This window comes from Lygodium microphyllum, chromosome 8 (assembly GCF_053477565.2).
Source record: "Lygodium microphyllum isolate KBCC chromosome 8, Lygodium_microphyllum_v1.1.10, whole genome shotgun sequence".
NCBI classification, from domain to species: Eukaryota; Viridiplantae; Streptophyta; class Polypodiopsida; order Schizaeales; family Lygodiaceae; genus Lygodium; species Lygodium microphyllum.
In genome coordinates, this window is record NC_141142.1 from 13,327,995 (window position 1) to 13,348,155 (window position 20,161).

The 20,161-nt window shown below is 44.5% G+C and overlaps 1 protein-coding gene across 6 annotated transcripts in view; it reads right to left on the minus strand.

The window, feature by feature from the left end:
* The window catches only part of LOC148031984 (DNA-directed RNA polymerase IV subunit 1-like), a 221,189-nt gene that overhangs the window by 95,657 nt on the left and 105,371 nt on the right, over window positions 1–20,161 (minus strand). For all 6 annotated transcript variants that reach the window (XM_087682585.1, XM_087682591.1, XM_087682586.1 and 3 more), the window contains 2 exons: window positions 8,158–8,299; window positions 7,847–7,977 (listed from right to left, as the gene is read on the minus strand). In XM_087682585.1, the coding sequence (XP_087538711.1) occupies window positions 7,847–7,977; window positions 8,158–8,299 (273 nt within the window). The remainder of the gene's footprint in view (window positions 1–7,846; window positions 7,978–8,157; window positions 8,300–20,161) is intronic.

The following is a 20,161-nucleotide window of genomic DNA, read 5'->3' on the forward strand; positions in this document are numbered from 1 at the left end:
CGAATATGGAAAAGCACTGGGATCCTGCCAGTGAAGAAAAGTATAACGGCACGGTCATAAAACACCGAAAAAGACCGCAAGACTGATTTCGGGTCCACCATGGCTGCCAGCACGTCATCAGTTCCCAAGTCAGAAAAAGTTTCATGATTATGCTGGACATAATCGCCAAGCAGAGTATTGGCAAAGTCCAACAAATGCTCCCAGTCAATCTCCTGTAAATCCACAGGATCAGAGGCAACCTGCGCATAGGAACGTTCCTGAGGGCCCATTGTCTCGTCAAAAGTATGCTTGGAGTGTTTGCCCGCAGGCGGCAGTTCAGAACCCGAAGGCATCTCCTCCGTCCACGGCACCATATCCTCCAGCTCCTCTGTATTAAAATCAGGGCCAAGGGCTGCCACCGTCCGATCTAGAAAATCCATATCCAGGCCAGCCATACTGCTGTCGTCTCTCTCTGTCAGGGCGCGCAGCCAAGGGCAATGTCGCAGGGCAAGTCAGCCGACGTCTCGGGACCGCAGGGCAGGTTCACCAATCTCACAGGTTCAGCAGGGCGGGTCAAACGAGGGGCCAGGCGAACGCACCGACACAAGGAATCGCAGGGTAGGTCTTCATGCAGACGCAGGGACCGGCAGACAGGGAAATCGGCACAGTCGTGCGCGCGGGGTCTCACAGACGGGCCGATCGACGTCAGGCAGGGGTCAGACAAGGCGCGAACCAAGGTGAGGGTGGGTGAACGGGCGCACGCAGGCGCGAATTGCGTCGGAGGAAGGCAGGCAAAAACGGCGCGAACCAGGGCGGCCTGGTCCAAACGGGCGCGGACGGGTCAGGCAAGGAAGCGTACCCGCAAACGGGCACGCACAAGGGCGGACGGGCGCAGAGGCCGCAGACGACAGCGATGGGACGGGACGGAACGACAGCGGGACGGGACGGGACGGGACGGGACAGCCGCGAACCAAGGCGCACGGGCACGAACAAGCACGGAGCAGGGCGAACAGGCGCCGACCAATAGCTCTAGCTCTCTCTCTCTCTCTCTCTCTCTCTCTCTCTCTCTCTCTCTCCAAGCCATAAACTGACCGAATGGCTAAGACTCAACCCCCCCAAAAACGTTTTCTCAGTTTGCATGGCATTTTTTCTAAGTGGTAACCTCTAAACTTACTTTTCAGCATTATTCAACCATTTAATTAATTTTCAAAATTAAATAATCCTGAAAATTAATTTCAACCCTTGTGACCCTACCCAAAATTAAATGTGCCCACCCATAATTAAATTGGCTAAGCCATTTGCAACCTTGAGTAGTCCCCAACCTCTATTGACCCTTAGATTGGAATTAATTAATTAATTAATGCTAGTCCCTAGTGTCACCACAAACACTTATTGGCCAATAAACTATCCCAAGGTCATACTGATACCAACTAATCCCAAAAGCGTAGCCAGTATAACTTATCATAACTTTTGCCTTTGACACCCAATATAGATTAAAGCATCTCAAATTTTCATAACCTCGCAACAAACCTCCCCCTTGAAATCCCTGCAGTCGTCCTCGATTGCATTGCATTGTGCCAAAGGAAAAGCATATTGCACTAAAATTTCCATACGGCATCACAATCACAACATTGGCCATTGTTGTCCCACCATGCTACATGCCCCAAACGTGTAGAAAATTTCCAACCAACATATATATAACATAAAACTGAAAATTAGTTCAAAACTATTGCTCATTTGTTACATCCATAACTCATGATTCTCAACTGCTGTAACTATCAACCATAGAAAAGCACTAATTCAATATAAAGCATAGTTGAAACTATCAATGGCATTTACTAACATGCTGTTATCCATTTAACCACCTATAAACCATTGAAAACTAAGCATAGTTTGATCATAAACTGATTACTTATTGATTTGAGAATTGATCACAAATTGCTGCAAATGTGACCCCCCAAACTGAGCATACTTTGATCATAAACTAATCACTTACTAATTTGAGAACTAATCAAAATTTTCTGTAGTAAATGTGACTCCCAAACTGATCATAAACTCATTGCAAAAAGTAACCAACAATGCAAAAACGGATCCCAAAAGTGACCATAAACGATTCTCAAACTGATCAAAAACTGAGCTGAAACTAATCAAAATTTTTGTCTCAAACTTGAGGCAAAATCCATACCAAACTAATCATAAGTTGATGTAAAAGTATAGTTTCAGTGCCTAGCTGAAACTCATACCTATCTATATACATCTCACAGTGACTAGTATAGTAAGTAGTGACCTCTTGGCAAACATATTGTCAACTCAATACCTCGAATACATGCTAAATACATCTGAGATCCAGTGCATATGAGAGCCATCCACAACTAGCGGAGTGAAAGTGCCACGTCTCCCTTGAGCATCGGGCAATACTCCAAACCCTTGCTTTGTTGAACATGAATGAGCTCTAACTGAAAGGCATCTAGATAAAGCAACAACAATTGAGAATGGTCTGTCAAGTCATCCTTTGTGATCCATTTGGTATCCATTGGTGAATAATTTTGAAATTTCACCAAGTATCTCCTGGAAACTTTACCTTTGACCTTTCTTTCCTTATGTGTTAAAATCTACTCAAGTACCAAAATCTCATCTAGTTCCTCAACCTCCAACTGAATTACAGCAAACATATCCTCTGGCACATCACTATGAAAAGGCCTTGACAAATTGACATGAAAGGCATTGTGTATCCGCGAATGTAGAGATAATTTCAGCCAATATGCCACATCACTGATCTTCTCCAACACCTCAAAAGGCCCATAATATCTCATACTCAACTTCTAATACAGTCCTCTTTCTTTCATCCTTTTCAGCCTTGCCTTTTGCAAAATGCAACAAAATATAATCACCCTCTACACACTGCAAATCACGTCTCTGATGATCAACTGCCCTCTTTTGCTTTTCCTATGATCTTTGAAGTGCATACTTTATCTTTTCATAGGTTGCATCCAAGTTTTCCAGATAACGGTCAGTCTCAAAGATATTATCCTTAGCTTGCAAGATAGGCGATACCTTCTTGCCACCCTCAACCACCTCAAATGGAGCTTTGCCAGTACAACTATGCATTGTGTTGTTATAAGCAAACTCAACCAAGGGCAAATACTACTCCCATTGTGTCTTGTGGTCTCAAACATAGCACCTCAAAAGATCTAACATTGTGGAATTTGCTTCCTCAGACTAACTATCTGTCTGTGGATGGAAAGATAATGAGAATTTTCATGTGATACCCATATTCTCAAAAAAACCCTTCCAAAATAAACTGGCCATCTGAGGGTCTCGAACACTAACGATCAACTCTGGCATACCATGATACTTAAAGATGTGTTACAAAAACAATTGTGCCATATGATTAGCCTCTATTTTCTTCGTCACCCGAATGCAATGGACTTGTTTGCTAAACCTGCAAATGATAGTCTATATCCCATCATTCCTTCTAAGTGTCCTAGGAAGCTCAAAAATAAAGTCCATTGCAATGCTCTACCAAGGCCTATCTAGAATAGGCAAGGTCTTCAATAACCCATTTGCCTATCATGCTTTACCTTCTGACATATGATGTATGTCTTAACAAACTATTCTGCATCATGCCTCAAAGCTGGCCAATAAACGAAATTGCCCACTGCCTTGATTGTGGCATCAATGCTCTGCCAAGGCCTATCTAGAATAGGCAAGGGCTTCAATAAACCCGACATCTTTTGCCTATCATGCTTTAACTTCTGACATACGATGTATTTCTTAATAAACTATTCTACATCATGTCTCAAAGCTGGCCAATAAACGAAATTGCCCACTGCCTTGATCATGGCATCAATACCTCTGTGCCTTGCATATGGAAGAGCATGACTTTTAGTTTATAACTCTAGGCCAAACTACTTTGTGACGCACATTCATCCATTCATCATGAGAAATTCATCTCTTAGCACAAAGTGCTCATGCCTCTAACCATTGCAAAGCTGATCATTAACATTAGCAAAGTCTGAATCAGCAACATATTGCTCTTTCATGGCATTCAACTCAATGTAATACACCATTTTGATGGCTGAAATTTGAGGCTTACGTGATAGTGCATCAGTCACAACGTTCTTTTTTCCATCAATAGGTACAATCTGAAAATGAAAATGAAACATAGAGAGAAAATTTGCAATCTCATATGCTTCTCTGACAACTTTGTCTGCGTCAAAAAGTACCTCAAAGTTTGATGGCCTATCTACACTACAAAATCAACCCCCAATAAATAATGTTTGCATCTAGACAGTGAATGAATTACAGCCAAGAGCTCTTTCTCATAGACCTGCAAATTATTTTCTGCACCGTGGAGAATTCGGCTCTCGTAAGCCACAACTCGACCATCCTACATAAGAACAACCCCAATGTTGTTACCACATGCATCACACTGAACTATGAATGACTTCCTTAGATTGGGCAACACAAGCACAAGATCTTAAGTCATTTTTTCCTTCAACTTTTCAAATGCTGAAATTTCCACTGTTGTTTTTCTAAATGCCATATCCTTCTTCTACAAAGCATGCAATGGAGATGCAATTTCAACAAACCCGCATACATACTTTCTATAGTAAGAACCTAAACCCAAGAAGCTGTGGACTAATGTACATTCCTTAATGGTGGCCATGATCGTATTGTGAGACCTTTGCATGGTCCATGCGAATACCATTAACCAACACACTATGCCCAAATTGAACACAATGTCTAAGTGTCTTCTATATTCTGTCTCATTCTTTGAATAGACAATCATGTCATCAAAGAAAGTGTCCACAAATCCTCTATGTGGCCTAAAAATGCAATCCATCATCTAATTGAAAGTGACAATAGCATTTTTAAGCCCAAAAGGCATGACAAAAAACTCACATAGCCCAGAAAATATTCTAAAAGCTATCTTAGACACATCCTCCGGTTTAATGTATATCTAATAATACCCACTTTTCAAATCTATACGGCTAAATATAACTACCCTTTGCAATCTATCCATAGCATCATCGATCCCAAGAATTGTGATCTTGTTCAGAGCACAATAATCAATGCACATATGCCATGAATCATCCTTTCTCTGCACTAAAAGCACTGGAGAACACAAAAGGAGATGCTAAACTGAATTAGCTCTTTTTCTAAGAGCTCGTTCAGCTAACTCATAATCTCCACCTGTTGGGTTGCACTAACTCTGCAGGGTGACTTATTAGATGTGCTACTTCCAGGGATAGGATCTATACAATCCTTCTCTCACTTAGACATGTTCCCAACATTCTCACTATCATCTTTATCCTTAGTAAAAAACTAAGTACGCTGAAAGATGATTTTTCATTTCTTTAGAAATGGCAACTACAGAAACAACGAGGACAAATTCGCCTTTCAACTTTACATCAAGTATGAGTGTCTTTCTTTTATGTTGAATAGTGATCTTTCTTTTACACGAGAATCAATCCCTACAAGTATACAATGACACCATGGCATATCAAGCAATACATCACAACTCTCAAGTGGAGCAATGAAGATCTCTTCGCTATCCACATATCCCTAATTTTACCCTATGCTCTACACAACTCAATAGCATCATCATTGGGTTAATCACTAATAACATCACGCACCAATCCTACTTATGTTTTGGGCTTCTTTCCTCTAGAATCTCCCTAGTTTTCTAATTTTTCGCCTTGTTGCCTATTGGGACAGCCCCTTACAATGTGACCCTTTTGTTCACAAATAAAACATTTATTTGCAGCCATCAATTCCCTGTGTTTTACCAATATTTTCAAGCCCTTTCTTTGCTATTTTGGCCTCTTTACAGGCTGATTTTCAGATCTGTCCTCAGTCTTAAACAACTTTTTATTTGTCTTCTCCCCACTCTCTAGAAAGCCCGAATCCTTCCCATGCAGCAGAGTATTGGTTCTAGCAACAGGCTCTATGAGCTGAGACACGCTAAACACTGGATTTGATGCAAATAGGCTACACCAAACTACCTAATGAAAGTCAAAGCTTTCAACCTATCTTGTGCACCGCTGAAAAACTCAAACTTCACTGCTTTTCCACCCTTATCATAGTCTTTTATCGCCCCTTTGGGTGTCAAGTTGTCGTACACTGGCTGTTGCAAAAAGGATGGACTCGCTGAATTTACATCAGAACCAATAACAAATAAAGCATTTGTTTGACCAACACTCATTCCCAAACAAACACTCGTTCCTTGAGCCCCATAAGCATTCAAGGATGCAAATGCATTACTAGACGTGCTACTTTGTGACCCACGCATCAAACCAATGCTACCATACATAGGGTTTTGCATATTCCCAACCATACCTGAGTACATTGGGCCTTGCACACCATGCATTGGCTACTACATACCATAGGGATTTATGTAATACATTTCCGTATGTGATCCCCCTCCAACCATAGCATGATAAATTGTGCTTCCACCAAAGTATCCTAGCTTCTCCATCAAAGCATGCATAACTGGCTGTCCAAAATCCATTGGATTGACACTTCTATGATAGCCTTGCATTTGCATTCCTTGCTCCATAGGTACCAACTATTTTGCTTCATTACAATCTTTGGGAGCTTCAAATGAAGGCTTTGGCATTACCTTTGATGCGCCTTGCTATCCGAAGGTATAGAACATGTTTTCTTCTTCACGCCCTTGATATCCTTCTTTGAAGCATTTCAAAAATCGTGCAAATTGAGGATCCTTTGCCAGTTGATTAAAGAGACTATGTGCTGTCCTCATCCAATTTTTGAACTAGTTATCAAATTCCTCTTCACTTTGCTGGTCATCAGTCTCATTATGCCTTTAAGGCCCTAGAACTTGCCCAAAAGCAACATTTTCAGCTTGCTATCCATGGTTTGAGCTTTGTCCAAGATTAGGCATTATATTTTCTTCATTTCCATGTGAATGTTCATGCTGAGAGGCATCATCACTGCTTGATTGCATCTCACTGTATGAAGACATATTGCTATAGTTTCTCAGCCAAGAGCAAAAATCAGCACTCGCACAAAGCTCTGGGTTGCAATCAACTGGCCTCGAACCCACCAAATCAACGGATTGAGTGGTAGCCCAACGATGAAACCATGAAACCTCCTTCCTTCTTGGAAAGGGAGGTAATTCCGTGATTAAGCACTTAACTACAACAATCAGCAAATGAATAAAATGCACAAATTACTTTGGTAATCTTGACAATTGGACACCCTATTGGCCCCAAAATTGGCGTCTCTTTCCGTATTTATTTTACTTGATTGCTAATGTAATGAGTACAAGCTAAGATTCAAAATCTCCTTTGCTCTTCCAAAAAGCCTCTTTGTTGTAGCAACAATCAGTAATCAATTCGGACCAATTGTCCCTTGATTTTTCACCTAGGACTTACACAAAAGCATCCTCAAGGTCCCTGCCTTGTTACCATGAAATAACTGCCATGTGCATCACATATGCTAAACAATCTTGCAAATTTTATTAATAACTTGATCAAATGTTATCAGCAAGATTAAAGCATCTCAAAATTTCACGTCCTCGTGATATAGGATCTCGAGGCAATGCACTAATAAAGATTCGACTTTTCATGCTTCCATTCGATATTGGTTGGAATCGCTCTATTGCTTCTTTGAAGAATAAATCAATTCATGCTTAACAAAAGTTCCTTTCATCTTTTATTTCTTTGAGTCTCCCTTCTTTACACAGATCTAGCATCATTGTTCTTATTCATTGATCTATCCTTACATTAACCAAAAGTTTAATCAACATCACATTAAGGGGAGCAATCTCTTACTTGATCTATTTGATTGTAAGGTAATGACAGTTCATTAACTTACAGTAACAAACAGAGCCAAAATTCACCTCATTTTGTGTCTTATTCTTTCCTCTTAAAGCTCCGCACCACGGACAAACTTCATTCAAGATCCTTAGTAGAATGTTGATGTGTTCAGGGTTGAATACAGGAGTTACTAAAGATAAATGCCCAAAATGCCCTGAAAAGAAGCCATTTTTAAATAGAGCTTACAGAAAAGGAAAAAGAGAATTGATATAACTTTTCCTTCCACAAGACTTTTTGCAAATAGCATCACAAGATTCAGTGGGTGTTGCTAAACTTTTCAAAGCATTCAATTATTTGGAATCTTAAATGAAAAAACCTTACGGTTACTGCTCACCCGGACATGTGTATTCATGTGCTGTTGTTGGGGCATTACATGTGCTGCACTTCCCTTCATAATTTGGAAGGCCAAGCCGACTGTCAACAAGAATCTTTTGCCTCTGGACACATGCATTCTTATCCATTACAGACAGCTGCCTCTGAAAACCAATCCAGCTTTGGATGTCAAATAGGACCCACAAAAGCATAGCAATTCTTTGTGCCAGTTTCAAATGTAATAACATTATGTCTCGAGTGTTTTGAATGAAAAAGAATCCATGTGTTACTGTTACATTGTTCGTACAAAACTAGAATTGACTGTTCATGAAAAGGGAAAAGGTATCCACCAAGAATTCGTACCGATGTCAACCTCACTCTATGTATCACAAAATTTTGCACTGATTAATTAACAGGAACAGGAGACCACTGCAGCTAAGATTGTACCCAAAATTTCTGGGGCTTACACAAGAAGATACAGTCTTGAAAAATCTGACAGATTATGTAATGTTACTGAAACTCAAATATGGACTCCATGGGCTCCACATCATGGCTGGAGCAAAAAGTCTGCATGACAACTAAGAACTTGTCTCCACCCTTCTCAAAAATTTTGTAAAATTTAAAAATCCCTTACAATAAATGCATTTTAAATATTTTTAAAAATCATTACATAAAGTGATATTATACTGTCAAATCCTAGCTTGATAGTACAATTAATCACAAAACTAGCTTTTGAGGTTTTGTAAAAGAAATTTAACTTAAAGAGCCATTTCTTTAGACCATGTGACATCCAAAAGAAAATTGGCCTTTTATGGAAAAATCTTGAATTTGAGAAAATTGCTAGATAGAGATCATATACCTAGAATGTGCAAACCTTAACTTGGGGGGCTAGCGTGCAATTCGGCATTCACACTTGGTAATTCACTCTTAATAAAGAGGAGACATCATGCACCCTTATTTTTCCGTGAAAAGAAAATTCTATTAAGACTTCTCAATAACAGAGCAATATACTTGAGAAGGGGAAAATTTTAACATCACCTGCCACAACTGACCCTGACAGCACCACCAAAAAGTAAAACTACCAGCGCTGCCCTCCTCTAATCTCTCTTACAGCCAGCTACACCCTGCCTGACTCAGCATCATGCAGCAAGAATAGCAACAGTAGCACTGTTCATCGGTGCCTCCTCTTCTAGCTGCACCCAGCCTACTGCCCTCCCAGCCATCTGTTGCACTGTTTATCAAGTCTGTTCCTGCCAGTTCCACCATCCTGCTTCCCATCCAGCCTCTGTACACCACCAGCTTTCAGTGCTTCTTGCCTTCTCTTTTAGCCACCTCCAGGCCCAACCAGCACCTCCCATGACTCAGAAGAGCAAATGGAATTGCACAGGGCCGCCCTTTGAGGCAAGACATGTGGCTACACAGTACTACACAGCTTTGCCTCAACCCACTACAAGGCCCCCAACATACAAGAGGGATAGAGAGACAGTATAGCAGAGCACCAAAAAGTGATTACAGACAGTATGATCAGATATCTGATGGTCCATTTTACATAGGAGTTGCAGAAGGTGCTTTTGGTACTGCCCTTAGGCAAGTGTCCAAGAGAAGAGAGACTGGACAAGTCCTCCTTTTTTAGCTATTGGGCTCTTATCAGTGCAGACCTCTTTTCAGCTTTCCGATAGATCCAAGGGTTATACCACAGAGACTTTCCAAGAGATCCATTCACCTCATTCCCAAAGGAAGTGGAGACAAACCAGAGATCACACAATGGAAACCAATCACTTTTCTTGGAACTACCTATAAGATCCTTGCAAAGGCAATCAGTCTTAGATTAGCCCCATTGATGCCAGATATATCCACCCCCCACAGACAGGTTTTGTCCAAGAGTGCAGCATCTTGGACAAAATCTTCACTTTTTGGGAGTCCAAAGCTTTGGCCTGATCTAGGAACCCAGACCTTATTGTGCTCCTCCTCGACTTTAAGAAGGCATACGACCACGTCGATTGGGAGTTCTTTTTTTTTTGCAAGTAAAATGTGGCTAATTATATTACTTGAAAGGCTGATTACAACGGAGTACTCATGCTCAACAGACTAGTTGGAGCTGATGCAAAGTCACAAATACATCATGTATACAAGCCTCTCAAGGCAGTAAGGAAGCATAACTCGCGAAGAAGCCGCAGCACTAATGGTATATATCAGACGAGACATCCGAGTACCAAAGCCCATACTAGACATCAGTTCTGCAATAAAAGACCAGTCCAGATAATCAAAAGCCTTTTCCAGGTCCAATTGAATCAGTACCACCTCCTGATTAGAGTGCCTTGCATAGTCAATAGCCAGTTGCACATTTAAGACATTATGCAGAATGTTTCGACCCTTAATGAAAACATATTGGAGAGGATGCACAATGGCAAGAAGATGCTTATGGAGCCGATTCGCCATTACTTTCGAAAAGATTTTATACATAGAACACATCAACGAAATTCGTCGCCAATGCTTCAACATAGACGGCGAAGGAACTTTTGGCAGCAGTTTAATAAGTCCTTTCCATGAGGAAGGCATGAATCCTGTTTCCCAAAGCTGCTGAAACATAGCCGTCAATGGCTTCACCAGTTGGGTAGCAAAAACCTCAAAGAATTCATTGCTAAGACCATCCCAACCAGGACTTTTATCCTTGGGCAAGTGTAAGAAAACATCCATGACCTTCACCTCACGAATATTTGTCTCCAAAGTGGTTTGCATGTCATGTGGAACCTGATTGCGGACCAAAACATAGAAAACCAAGCGGGCATGAGTAATTAGGTCTGAAGGTGGAGGAGTAGGACCTAGAAGGTCTAGAAAATAATTCCTACACATATTCACAATACTCTGCGGATCAATGACCATTTGACCTTCTGCATCCTGGAGTCTAGTCATATTCTCTCGAGCAAGAGAGCCATGCAAAGCTCGAAAGAACTTATGAGTCTGACAAGCACTATCTTGCAAATTCCCCGTCAGATTTTGCAATTTGGCCTGCTGATAAGATTTCAACTGAAACTCTTTAATAAGATCAGCCAAACGCATAGCCAATGATAGCAGAAATGTATCATCTCGAGTCTCCACCAGTAGAGAACGAACCAAAGCCAGTAATTCCTCCGCAGCTTGTCGACGGCACCGAGAAAGAGAGGCATGATGAATCCCATACTGCCGAACAACCCGCTCCACATTAGAGAGCAAACGTTCAAAAGAAGTATTGCCCTCCAAAGAGAAGTCCAACAGGAATCTATCAATCAGTTGCTGCATATAACCCTGAAAGATTGAATGCTGCAAATAAGACGAGTTGAAGCGCGAAGGGAGTCTATCCAAAAATTGCTTAAAAAGTGCAATGGGTTGTACAAGCATCTCAAGCTGTAGAGGAAAATGGTCCGACAAGGCATATTGCTGCAACACTTTCATTTCCAGCATCTCAGGAAGAAAAGCATCATCTTGCATGATGTACATGTGGTCCAACCGCGACCATGTAGTTGTATACTGCGCATAATGAAAAGTAAACCATATAGAAGAAGGGTGTAGCCATGACCAAAGATCTTGCTTAAGTATGGCAGGAGCAAACGCATTCCACACACCGCTTTCTGGAGCGTCCATCACCGAATGCTCTGATGTGGACTATGAAGGATCAACACACATATTAAAATCCCCCATCAAAAAACCCCATCTGCCCAGTGACAAGGAGGTCTGCAAAGTATTCCAAAGATCCCGGCGGGATAAAGGATCATTTGGAGCATAGAGCCCAAGTAACCATAAGATCTCTCCTTCAAATAAAACTTCAATCACCACAAAACGACCATGTACATCATTTTTAATAAGAACAGGCTGATATTTCTCATGTACAATCATAAGCACACCAGAATAATGCATGGCATGTGTCCCTACATAAAACAAGCGAAACCCATGACAGTCCACAACTTTCCCTGCTTCACCGTGACTCTTGAGCTCAACGGCACACAAGACATCCCACTGATTCTCATGCAATAAAGTCCACATGGCATATTGCTTATGGCGAGAACAAATGCATCGCACATTCCATGTGGTTATTTTCATGTGTATTCAAAAAGAAAATCAAAAACGAGGCAAAGCTTGCCTCGATTTAACCTTTTCTGCTAAAATGTCAAGGACTCCCTCATCCAGAAAATCAACTAACACGGCAAAAGAGTTCGAACGGCCAGATTTAGAAGTAGACGGTGTATCCACTGTCTCGGGCATGGAACGATGATAACGATGATCCCATGGGGTAATCACATTGCCTTTAGCATAAAAAGCCAACTTAGCAGGTGGGCCCTTCGGACCATCCGTATAGACTTTCCGAGTGGGCTGATTGCGAGGAGCACAAGAAACCATAGCATGAGTAGTGTGTTCTAAAGACAACATGTCTTTCCTGCGCATATAAGTATACACGGAATCTTGTGAAGCATTAGGCATAGTATCCGCCATGCCAGCATCAAACCTTTTGCCATTTTGGCTCGAACATCTACCCAGTCATTGTCACGGGAATCCAAACCCAAAACAGGTTGCTTGCCTTTATCCAAAACTTTAGGTGGCTGGGTCGCATCCTGCGACGGAGCATCAAGCACCATATCTTCCATGGGAGGCAAAACATGCTGAGCATCCGAAGTCAATTGCTTTGCTAGAAACTCGGCCATAAAATGCCCCAACTTACCACACGAAAAACAATGCCCTGCAAAGTTACCCCATTTCGAAAGTGCAAAGGATGCATGCCAGAGCAATTGAGATGTAGCCAAGCAAGCCTTTTCCGATCCGTGTTCCAAAGCATATACAGACGGTTACGATTCTTGGCCCTCAAGCTCGGCGGAACCAAAACAGTGCCCACAACGGCCATGGCATCCTTTACCAATGGCCAGTAGACTGTCGGACAGTTTTCCACTTCAACCCACACCGGGCATTCGCATTGAAGCGAGCGCTGAAAATCCGCCATTGGGCGCCATGGCACAACATGGACGAAACGGCGATCAAAGAACATTGGCAGTTTAGTCAGCAGATCAGCACGATGCTTCTCAGATTTTAACAACACCTCATAAAAGCCTCGGGGCCCAACAAAAATCTCTTCAACACACTCCCCTTGTAGGAGACTTTGCAGCCACTGGCGAATATAGGACAGCACTGGGATTCTACCAGTGAAGAAGAGTGTAACAGCACGATCATAAAACACTGAGAATGAGCGCAAAACATTTTTAGGATCCACATTGGCTTCCAGAATATCTTCAGCTCCTGAGTCAAAGAACACTTCATGATGATGTTGAACATAATCACCAAGCAGAGTGTTGGCAAACTCCAACAAATGCTCCCAGCCAACATCTCGAGAATCCACAGAATCAGAAGCAACCTGAGCATAAGAACGTTCCTGGTGATCCATTGTAGCTTCCAAAGTATGCTTGGTGCGTTTGCCCGTAGGCTGGAAGTTAGGACCAGACGCATCTCTTCTGTGCAAGGAACCACATCCTCTAGTTCCTCTGTTTCAAAATCGAGACCAACGGCTGCCACCGTTTGGTCAATAAAGGCGATATCCATACCAGCCATGTTGTATCACCCCTTTAACCACACATTTGGAACTATTTGAAGGGCGCTCTCTTTCTCTCTGCTGCTACAGACTACCTGCTGTCAAGGCAGAACGGACCCCGCCTGGACTGACGAATGGGCTCTAGCAGCACGCGAGCAGGAACAAACGCCCCACTTGGCACGGAAGGCACGTCCGCAGGCAGGGAACACGCCTCTTTCCCTTGCTCGCTCACGCTCTCTCTCTCGCTGTGCGGCAACCTGCAGAAACGGGGCAGGATAGTGCAGGCTCTCTCTCTCTCCCTCCCGCCCTCCCTCCCTCCCGCCCTCCCTCTCTCTCTCTTTTTTTTTTGTAAAAGGTAATTATATTAATTACGAAAAAAATACAAGGTTACTTGATTACGAGATACATGACGACAATCTAAGCCATCATGAGAAGAGGTTCTAAGTACTACAAGTTACAAGCTCAAGGCAACGACGTGGAGGAAATTGCCATATGCCAGGGACGTAAGTCCTCCCTAGAGAGCAAATCAGAATGCTGGAGAAGATCTAGCTGCCAATACAAGAGGCCCTTAAGCCTCACAATATGTCGCTGAACATTACAAGCGGAGTCAAAAAGAAAAGCATTCCGAATGGTCTAGTTATGCCAACAGCCCCAATATCGAAGAAAGTGATACATGAGCTTCATATGGGGCTGTGCCGGAGTGTGGTATTTGGGCTGCCCAAAGACCCAATCAAAGGGACGCAGGGGGAGACCAACCACTCCTTGCCAAACAGCCGATAAAAATAACCAGACCTTCTTAGCGATGGGGCAAGAAATAAATCGGTGGCGGGCGGATTCCACAGTTGTGGTGTAAAAGAAACAGTTGCCATTGGAGATTCGTCGCTTGGAAAGAGCTGAAGCAAGCGGAAGACCACCAATCATCACTCTCCAAAGAAAGACTTTATATTTGAAGGGTGTCTTGTTCAACCAGCCCTCCATCACAGTTGCCCTCCACCATGACCGGGATTTACGCAATCCCCATAAAGCATTCGCTGTAGTAGTTAGCCATTGATGATCTTTAATCAGAAGATGGTACACTTGGTTAGCAGAAGCTTTGCTCACGCTCTCTCTCGCTTATATCATTTCTGCAGGGAACACGCCTCTTTCCCTTGCCATTTCGTACAGCTAGGAGCCTTCTGGAGGACCACTTTCCAGGAACATACCAAATGAGTAAGCAGCGATGAAGACGAACTGGAGAACCGCGAATCAGCATTAAGAACATGCCACCAAGAACTCCGGATTTGGGTATTACCATGCAAAAGCCCATGGGCCTCAAGGAAATAACGGGCTATATCCACCCAGGGATGTTGATCCGAGCACATGGCGCGGAAAAGAGACCAACGGAGTGCCTGCATGTGAGTTCGGGCATCTAAAATAGCACCGTCACCCATGCATTTGGGGGTGGCACCCATGTGACCAAGAGATCCAGGAAATACATGTGTGCAATGAATCCTTCTTCTATAGCATGAAACGAATAGACTGAGTAAGAGCATTGAGAGTCGTAGCAGTCCAGGGCAACAATCGCAAGAAATATGTGAGCATTGGCAATATAATTGTCTGGGCTACTTTGAGGCGAACATGGAAGGGCCAAGCCTGAGACTTCCAATACATAAACTTGGCCACCATTTTCTGAGAAATCCACTGCAGAAGCTGCTTTGGGGGAACCTCAACACCCAAAGGGTACCCAAGATGCCTGAAATTGGAGCCACGAGGAACAACCAGACCTTGCCAGTCTAGGGACTGCAAATCCGACTCCGTGCAGCTAAGAATGGCTGATTTGAGCGCATTGATACGAAGGCCGGACGCCTGACCAAAGAGACCCCAAACATCCAATGCTTTTCGAAGGTTGTCCTTGTCCGCACGCAAAATCATAAAGCTATCATCCGCCAGGGATTGGCTAATGAAGTGCTGTCCTGTAGGAAGCGACAGTCCAGCCAACTGAGAAGAGGCTGCCATATGAGATAACATGGAAAGAACTAGATGTGTCGCAAGGGCAAAGAATAGAGGACTCAAAGGGCACCCCTGTCTGACAGAGCGGGCAAGGACAAATGGCTCAGTAACACCTCCGTTCAGCATGACTCGCGAAGACGCCGCAGTGCTAATGGTGTAGATTAGACGAGACATCCGAGCACCAAAGCCCATAGCAGACATAAGTTCAGCAACGAAAGACCAGTCCAGATAGTCAAAAGCCTTTTCCAGGTCCAGTTGAATCAGTACTACCTCCTGATGAGAATGCTTTGCATAATCAATTGCCAGTTGAGCATTCAATACAATGTGCAGAATATTGCGGCCCTTAATGAAACCATACTAGAGAGGGTGCACAATGGCAGGGAGATGCTTATGGAGCCGATTCGCCATTACTTTGGAAAAGATTTTGTACATTGAACCCATCAAAGAAATTGGGTGCCACTGAGACAACTTAGATGGCGAAGGAACTTTTGGAAGCAGCTTAATAAGTCCCCCTTTCCATGAGGAAGGCATGATCCCCGTTTCCCACACCTGCTAAAACAAAGCCTGCAATGGTTTCGCCAATTGGGTAGCAAAAGCCTCAAAGAACTCATTAGTGAGACCATCCCAGCCCGGACTTTTATCCTTGGGCAAGTGTAACAAGACATCCATAACCTCTGCCTCACAAATATCTGACTCCATAGTAGCTTGCATGTCCTGCGGAAGCTGATTGCGGACCAAGTCATAAAAAACCGCACGGGCCTGAGTAATTTGGGGTGAAGGTGGAGTAGTAGAACCGAGAAGGTCACGGAAATAATTCCTGCACATATGCACAATAGTCTGCGGATCCAGGATAAGGTGGCCTTCTGCATCCTCGAGTCTGGTCATATTCTCGCGAGCAAGAGAGGCGTGGAGAGCTCGAAAGAACTTATGGGTCTAACACGCACTATCTTGCAAAATCTCCGTCAGCTGTTGCAGTTTGGCCTGCTGATATGATCTCAACTGGAATTCTTTAATAAGATCAGCCACCCACATGGCTAGTGCAAGCAGAAATGCATCATCCGGAGTGTCCACCAGCAGCGAACGGACCAAAACCAGCAGGTTCTCGGCAGCCTGTCGACGCCGCCGACAAAGAGATGCATGATAGATCCCATACTGCCGAGCAACCCGCTGCACATTAGAGAGCAATCCTTCAAATGACGCAGGGCCCTGAGAGGAGAAGTCCAAGAGGAATCTATCAATCAATTGCTGCATATAGCCCTGAAAGATGGCATGCTTCAAGTAAGACGAATTGAAACGCAAAGGGAGTTTCCCCAGAAATTGCATGAAAGGTGCAATGGGTTGGGCAAGCAGCTCAAGCTGCAGAGGGAAATGGTCCGACAAGGCATATTGCTGCAACACTTTTATTTCGAGCATCTCGGGAAGAAAATCATATTTCTGCATGATATATATACGGTCCAACCGCGACCATGTTGTTGCATACTGGGCAGAATGGAAAGTAAACCCTGTAGAAGACGGATGTAGCCAGGACCAGAGATCTTGCTTAAGAACAGCAAGAGCCAACTCATGCCACATACGACTTTCTGGCACATCCATTACCGAATGCTCCGATGTGGACTAGGAAGAATCAACACACATATTGAAATCCCCCATGAAGAAGCCCCGTCTGCCAAGTGACAAGGAGGTATGCAAAGTCTGCCAAAGCTCCCGACGAGATGACGAATCATTCGGAGCATAGAGGCCAAGTAACCATAACATTTCCCCTTCGAATAAAATTTCTACCACCAAAAAGCGGCCATGAACATCATTTTTAACAAGAACAGGCTGATATTTGGCATGTACAATCATGAGGACACCCGAATAATGCATGGTCTGTGTCCCTGCATAGACCAAACAAAAGCCATGGCAATCCACAACTTTGCCTGCTTCACCGTGACTCTTGTGCTCAACAGCGCACAAGACATCCCACTGATTCTTATACAATACAGTCCACATGGTATGTTGCTTGTGTCGAGAACAAATGCCTCGCACATTCCAGGTGGCTATTTTCATGTGTATTCAAAACAAAATCACGTACGAGGCACAGCTTGCCGCGATTTGACTTTGTCGGCGAGAATATCCAGGACTCCCTCGTCCAAGAAATCTGCCAATACCGCAAAAGAGTTCTGAGGACCAGATTTGGAAGTAGAGGGCATATCTGCTGGCTTGGGGTTGGAACGAGGATAACGACGGTCCCACGGGGTAATGACGTTGCCTCTGGTATCAAAAGCCAGCTTAGCAGGTGGACCCTTTGGACGATCCGAATACATTTTCCTGGCGGGCTGAGGACGGGGGGCCGAGGCAGCCATAGCAGGAGTAGAGCGCTCAGAAGACAACATTTCCTTCCTGCGGATATATGTACGCATGGAATCTTGTGAAGTAGTAGGCACAGTATTCTCCATGCCCGCAACAACCGTGTTGCCTTTTTTTGCACGTACTTCAACCCAATCAATGGCATGGGAATCCAGATCCGAAACCTGTTGTTTACCTTTGGCCAGAACTTGAGGCGGATGGAGAGTATCCAGCGACGGAGCATGACACACCATATCATCCATGGGCGGCGCAACATGGCCAACATCTGAAGTGTGTTGCTGCTCCGGGCATTCGGCCATAAAATGCCCCAACTGTCCACAGGAAAAGCATTCACATTGCAGCAGGCCCTGAAAATCTGCCATTGGGCGCCAGGGAACCACATGAACCAACCGGCGATCAAAAAACAAAGGCAGTTTAGACAGGAGAGCAACACGTCTCAGATTTCAGCAGGACCTCAAAAAAACCCCGGGGCCCAACTAAAATCTCTTGAACACATTCCCCTTGTAGCAGACTGTGCAACCACTGGCGAATACGGGAAAGCAATGGGATTCGGCCAGTGAAGAAGAGTATCACAGCGCGATCATAAAACACGGAAAAGGAGCGCAGGATAGTTTTTGGGTCGACGGTGGCTTCCAGAACATCATCAGGTGCAGAGTCGGAAAAAACTTCCTGATTATGTTGAACATAATCGCCAAGCAGAGTGTTGGCAAATTCCAGCAAATGCTCCCAGTCAACATCCTGAGAGTCCACTGAATCTGAAGCAACCTGAGCATAGGAACGATCCTGCTGAACACCTATCTCTTCCGAAGTATGTTTGGTACGTTTAGCCGCAGGCTGGATGTCAGGACCAGGGGGCATCTCTTCGGTGCACGGAACCATATCCTCAGGTTCCTCAGCATCGGAATCCGGGCCCAGTGCTGCCACCGTTTGGTCGATGAAATACAGATCCAAACCAGCCATCGTGGACCACGATCTGAGGGCGACGGAGGACTGACGCACAGTGGGCAGCCGGTAGGGCAGACGATGGGGCAGGCGCTGGGGCAAGCAAGGTCCACAGGGCCGAGGTCCAACGGCGACGGCAGGAGCCCTGACACACAGGGCGGACAGGCGACGAGCAAGAGCGGAGCCCGCAGATCTGACGGGCGACAGCAGGGCAAAGCACGCAGCTGGCGGGCCTCTGAGATGCAAGCGACGGGCCTGCAAGAGAAGGTGACGGGACTGCAGATGACGGCGAGCGGAACAGCCAACGGGGCTACAGGCTATGGCTCCAGGGCGCAGGCGACTCCTCTCTGTCGCGCTCTCTCTCGCTCACGGCACGCGCAGAGGCAGCCAGGCGAGGACGAGCACCTGCGGACGCAGACGAGCAGAGGCGACGGCGACTGACGCGGCTCAGTCAGACGACGGGGCGACCAGTACGGGCGTGTCAGGCGACAGGGGAGACTGTAGCATGCGTGTCAGACGACGGCGGCGACGGACCAGACAGGCGCTGAGAGAACGGGCCGACAGCAGGGGTTTCGTCCCGTTCCCGCCATGGCGTCTCTCTAACTCTCTCTCTCTCTCTCTCTCTCTCTCTCTCTCTCTCTCTCTCTCTCTCTCTCTCTCTCTCTCTCTCTCTCTCTCTCTCTCTCTCTCTCTCTCTCTTCCCCTCTCTCTCTCTCTCTTTTTTTTCGTAAAAGGTAATTGTATTAATTACGAAAAAAGTACAAGATTACTTGATTACAAGATACATGACGACAATCTAAGTCATCATGTGAAGAGGTTCTAAGTACTACAAGTTACAACGTCATGGCAACGATGCAGAGGAAATTGCCATATGCCAGGGACGTAAGTCCTCCCTAGAGAGCAAATCAGAATGCCGGAGAAGATCCAACTGCCAATACAAGAGGCCCTTAAGCCTCACAATATGCCGCTGAATATTATAGGCGGAGTCAAAAAGAAAAGCATTCCGAATGGTCCAGTTATGCCAGCAGCCCCAATATCGAAGAAAATGAAACACGAGCTTCATATGTGGCTGTGTAGGAGCGGGGTATTTGGGCTGCCCGAAAACCCAATCAAAGGGGCGCAGGGGGAGACCAACCACTCCTTGCCAAACAGCCGACAAAAATAACCAGAGTTTCTTTGCGATGGGGCAAGAAAT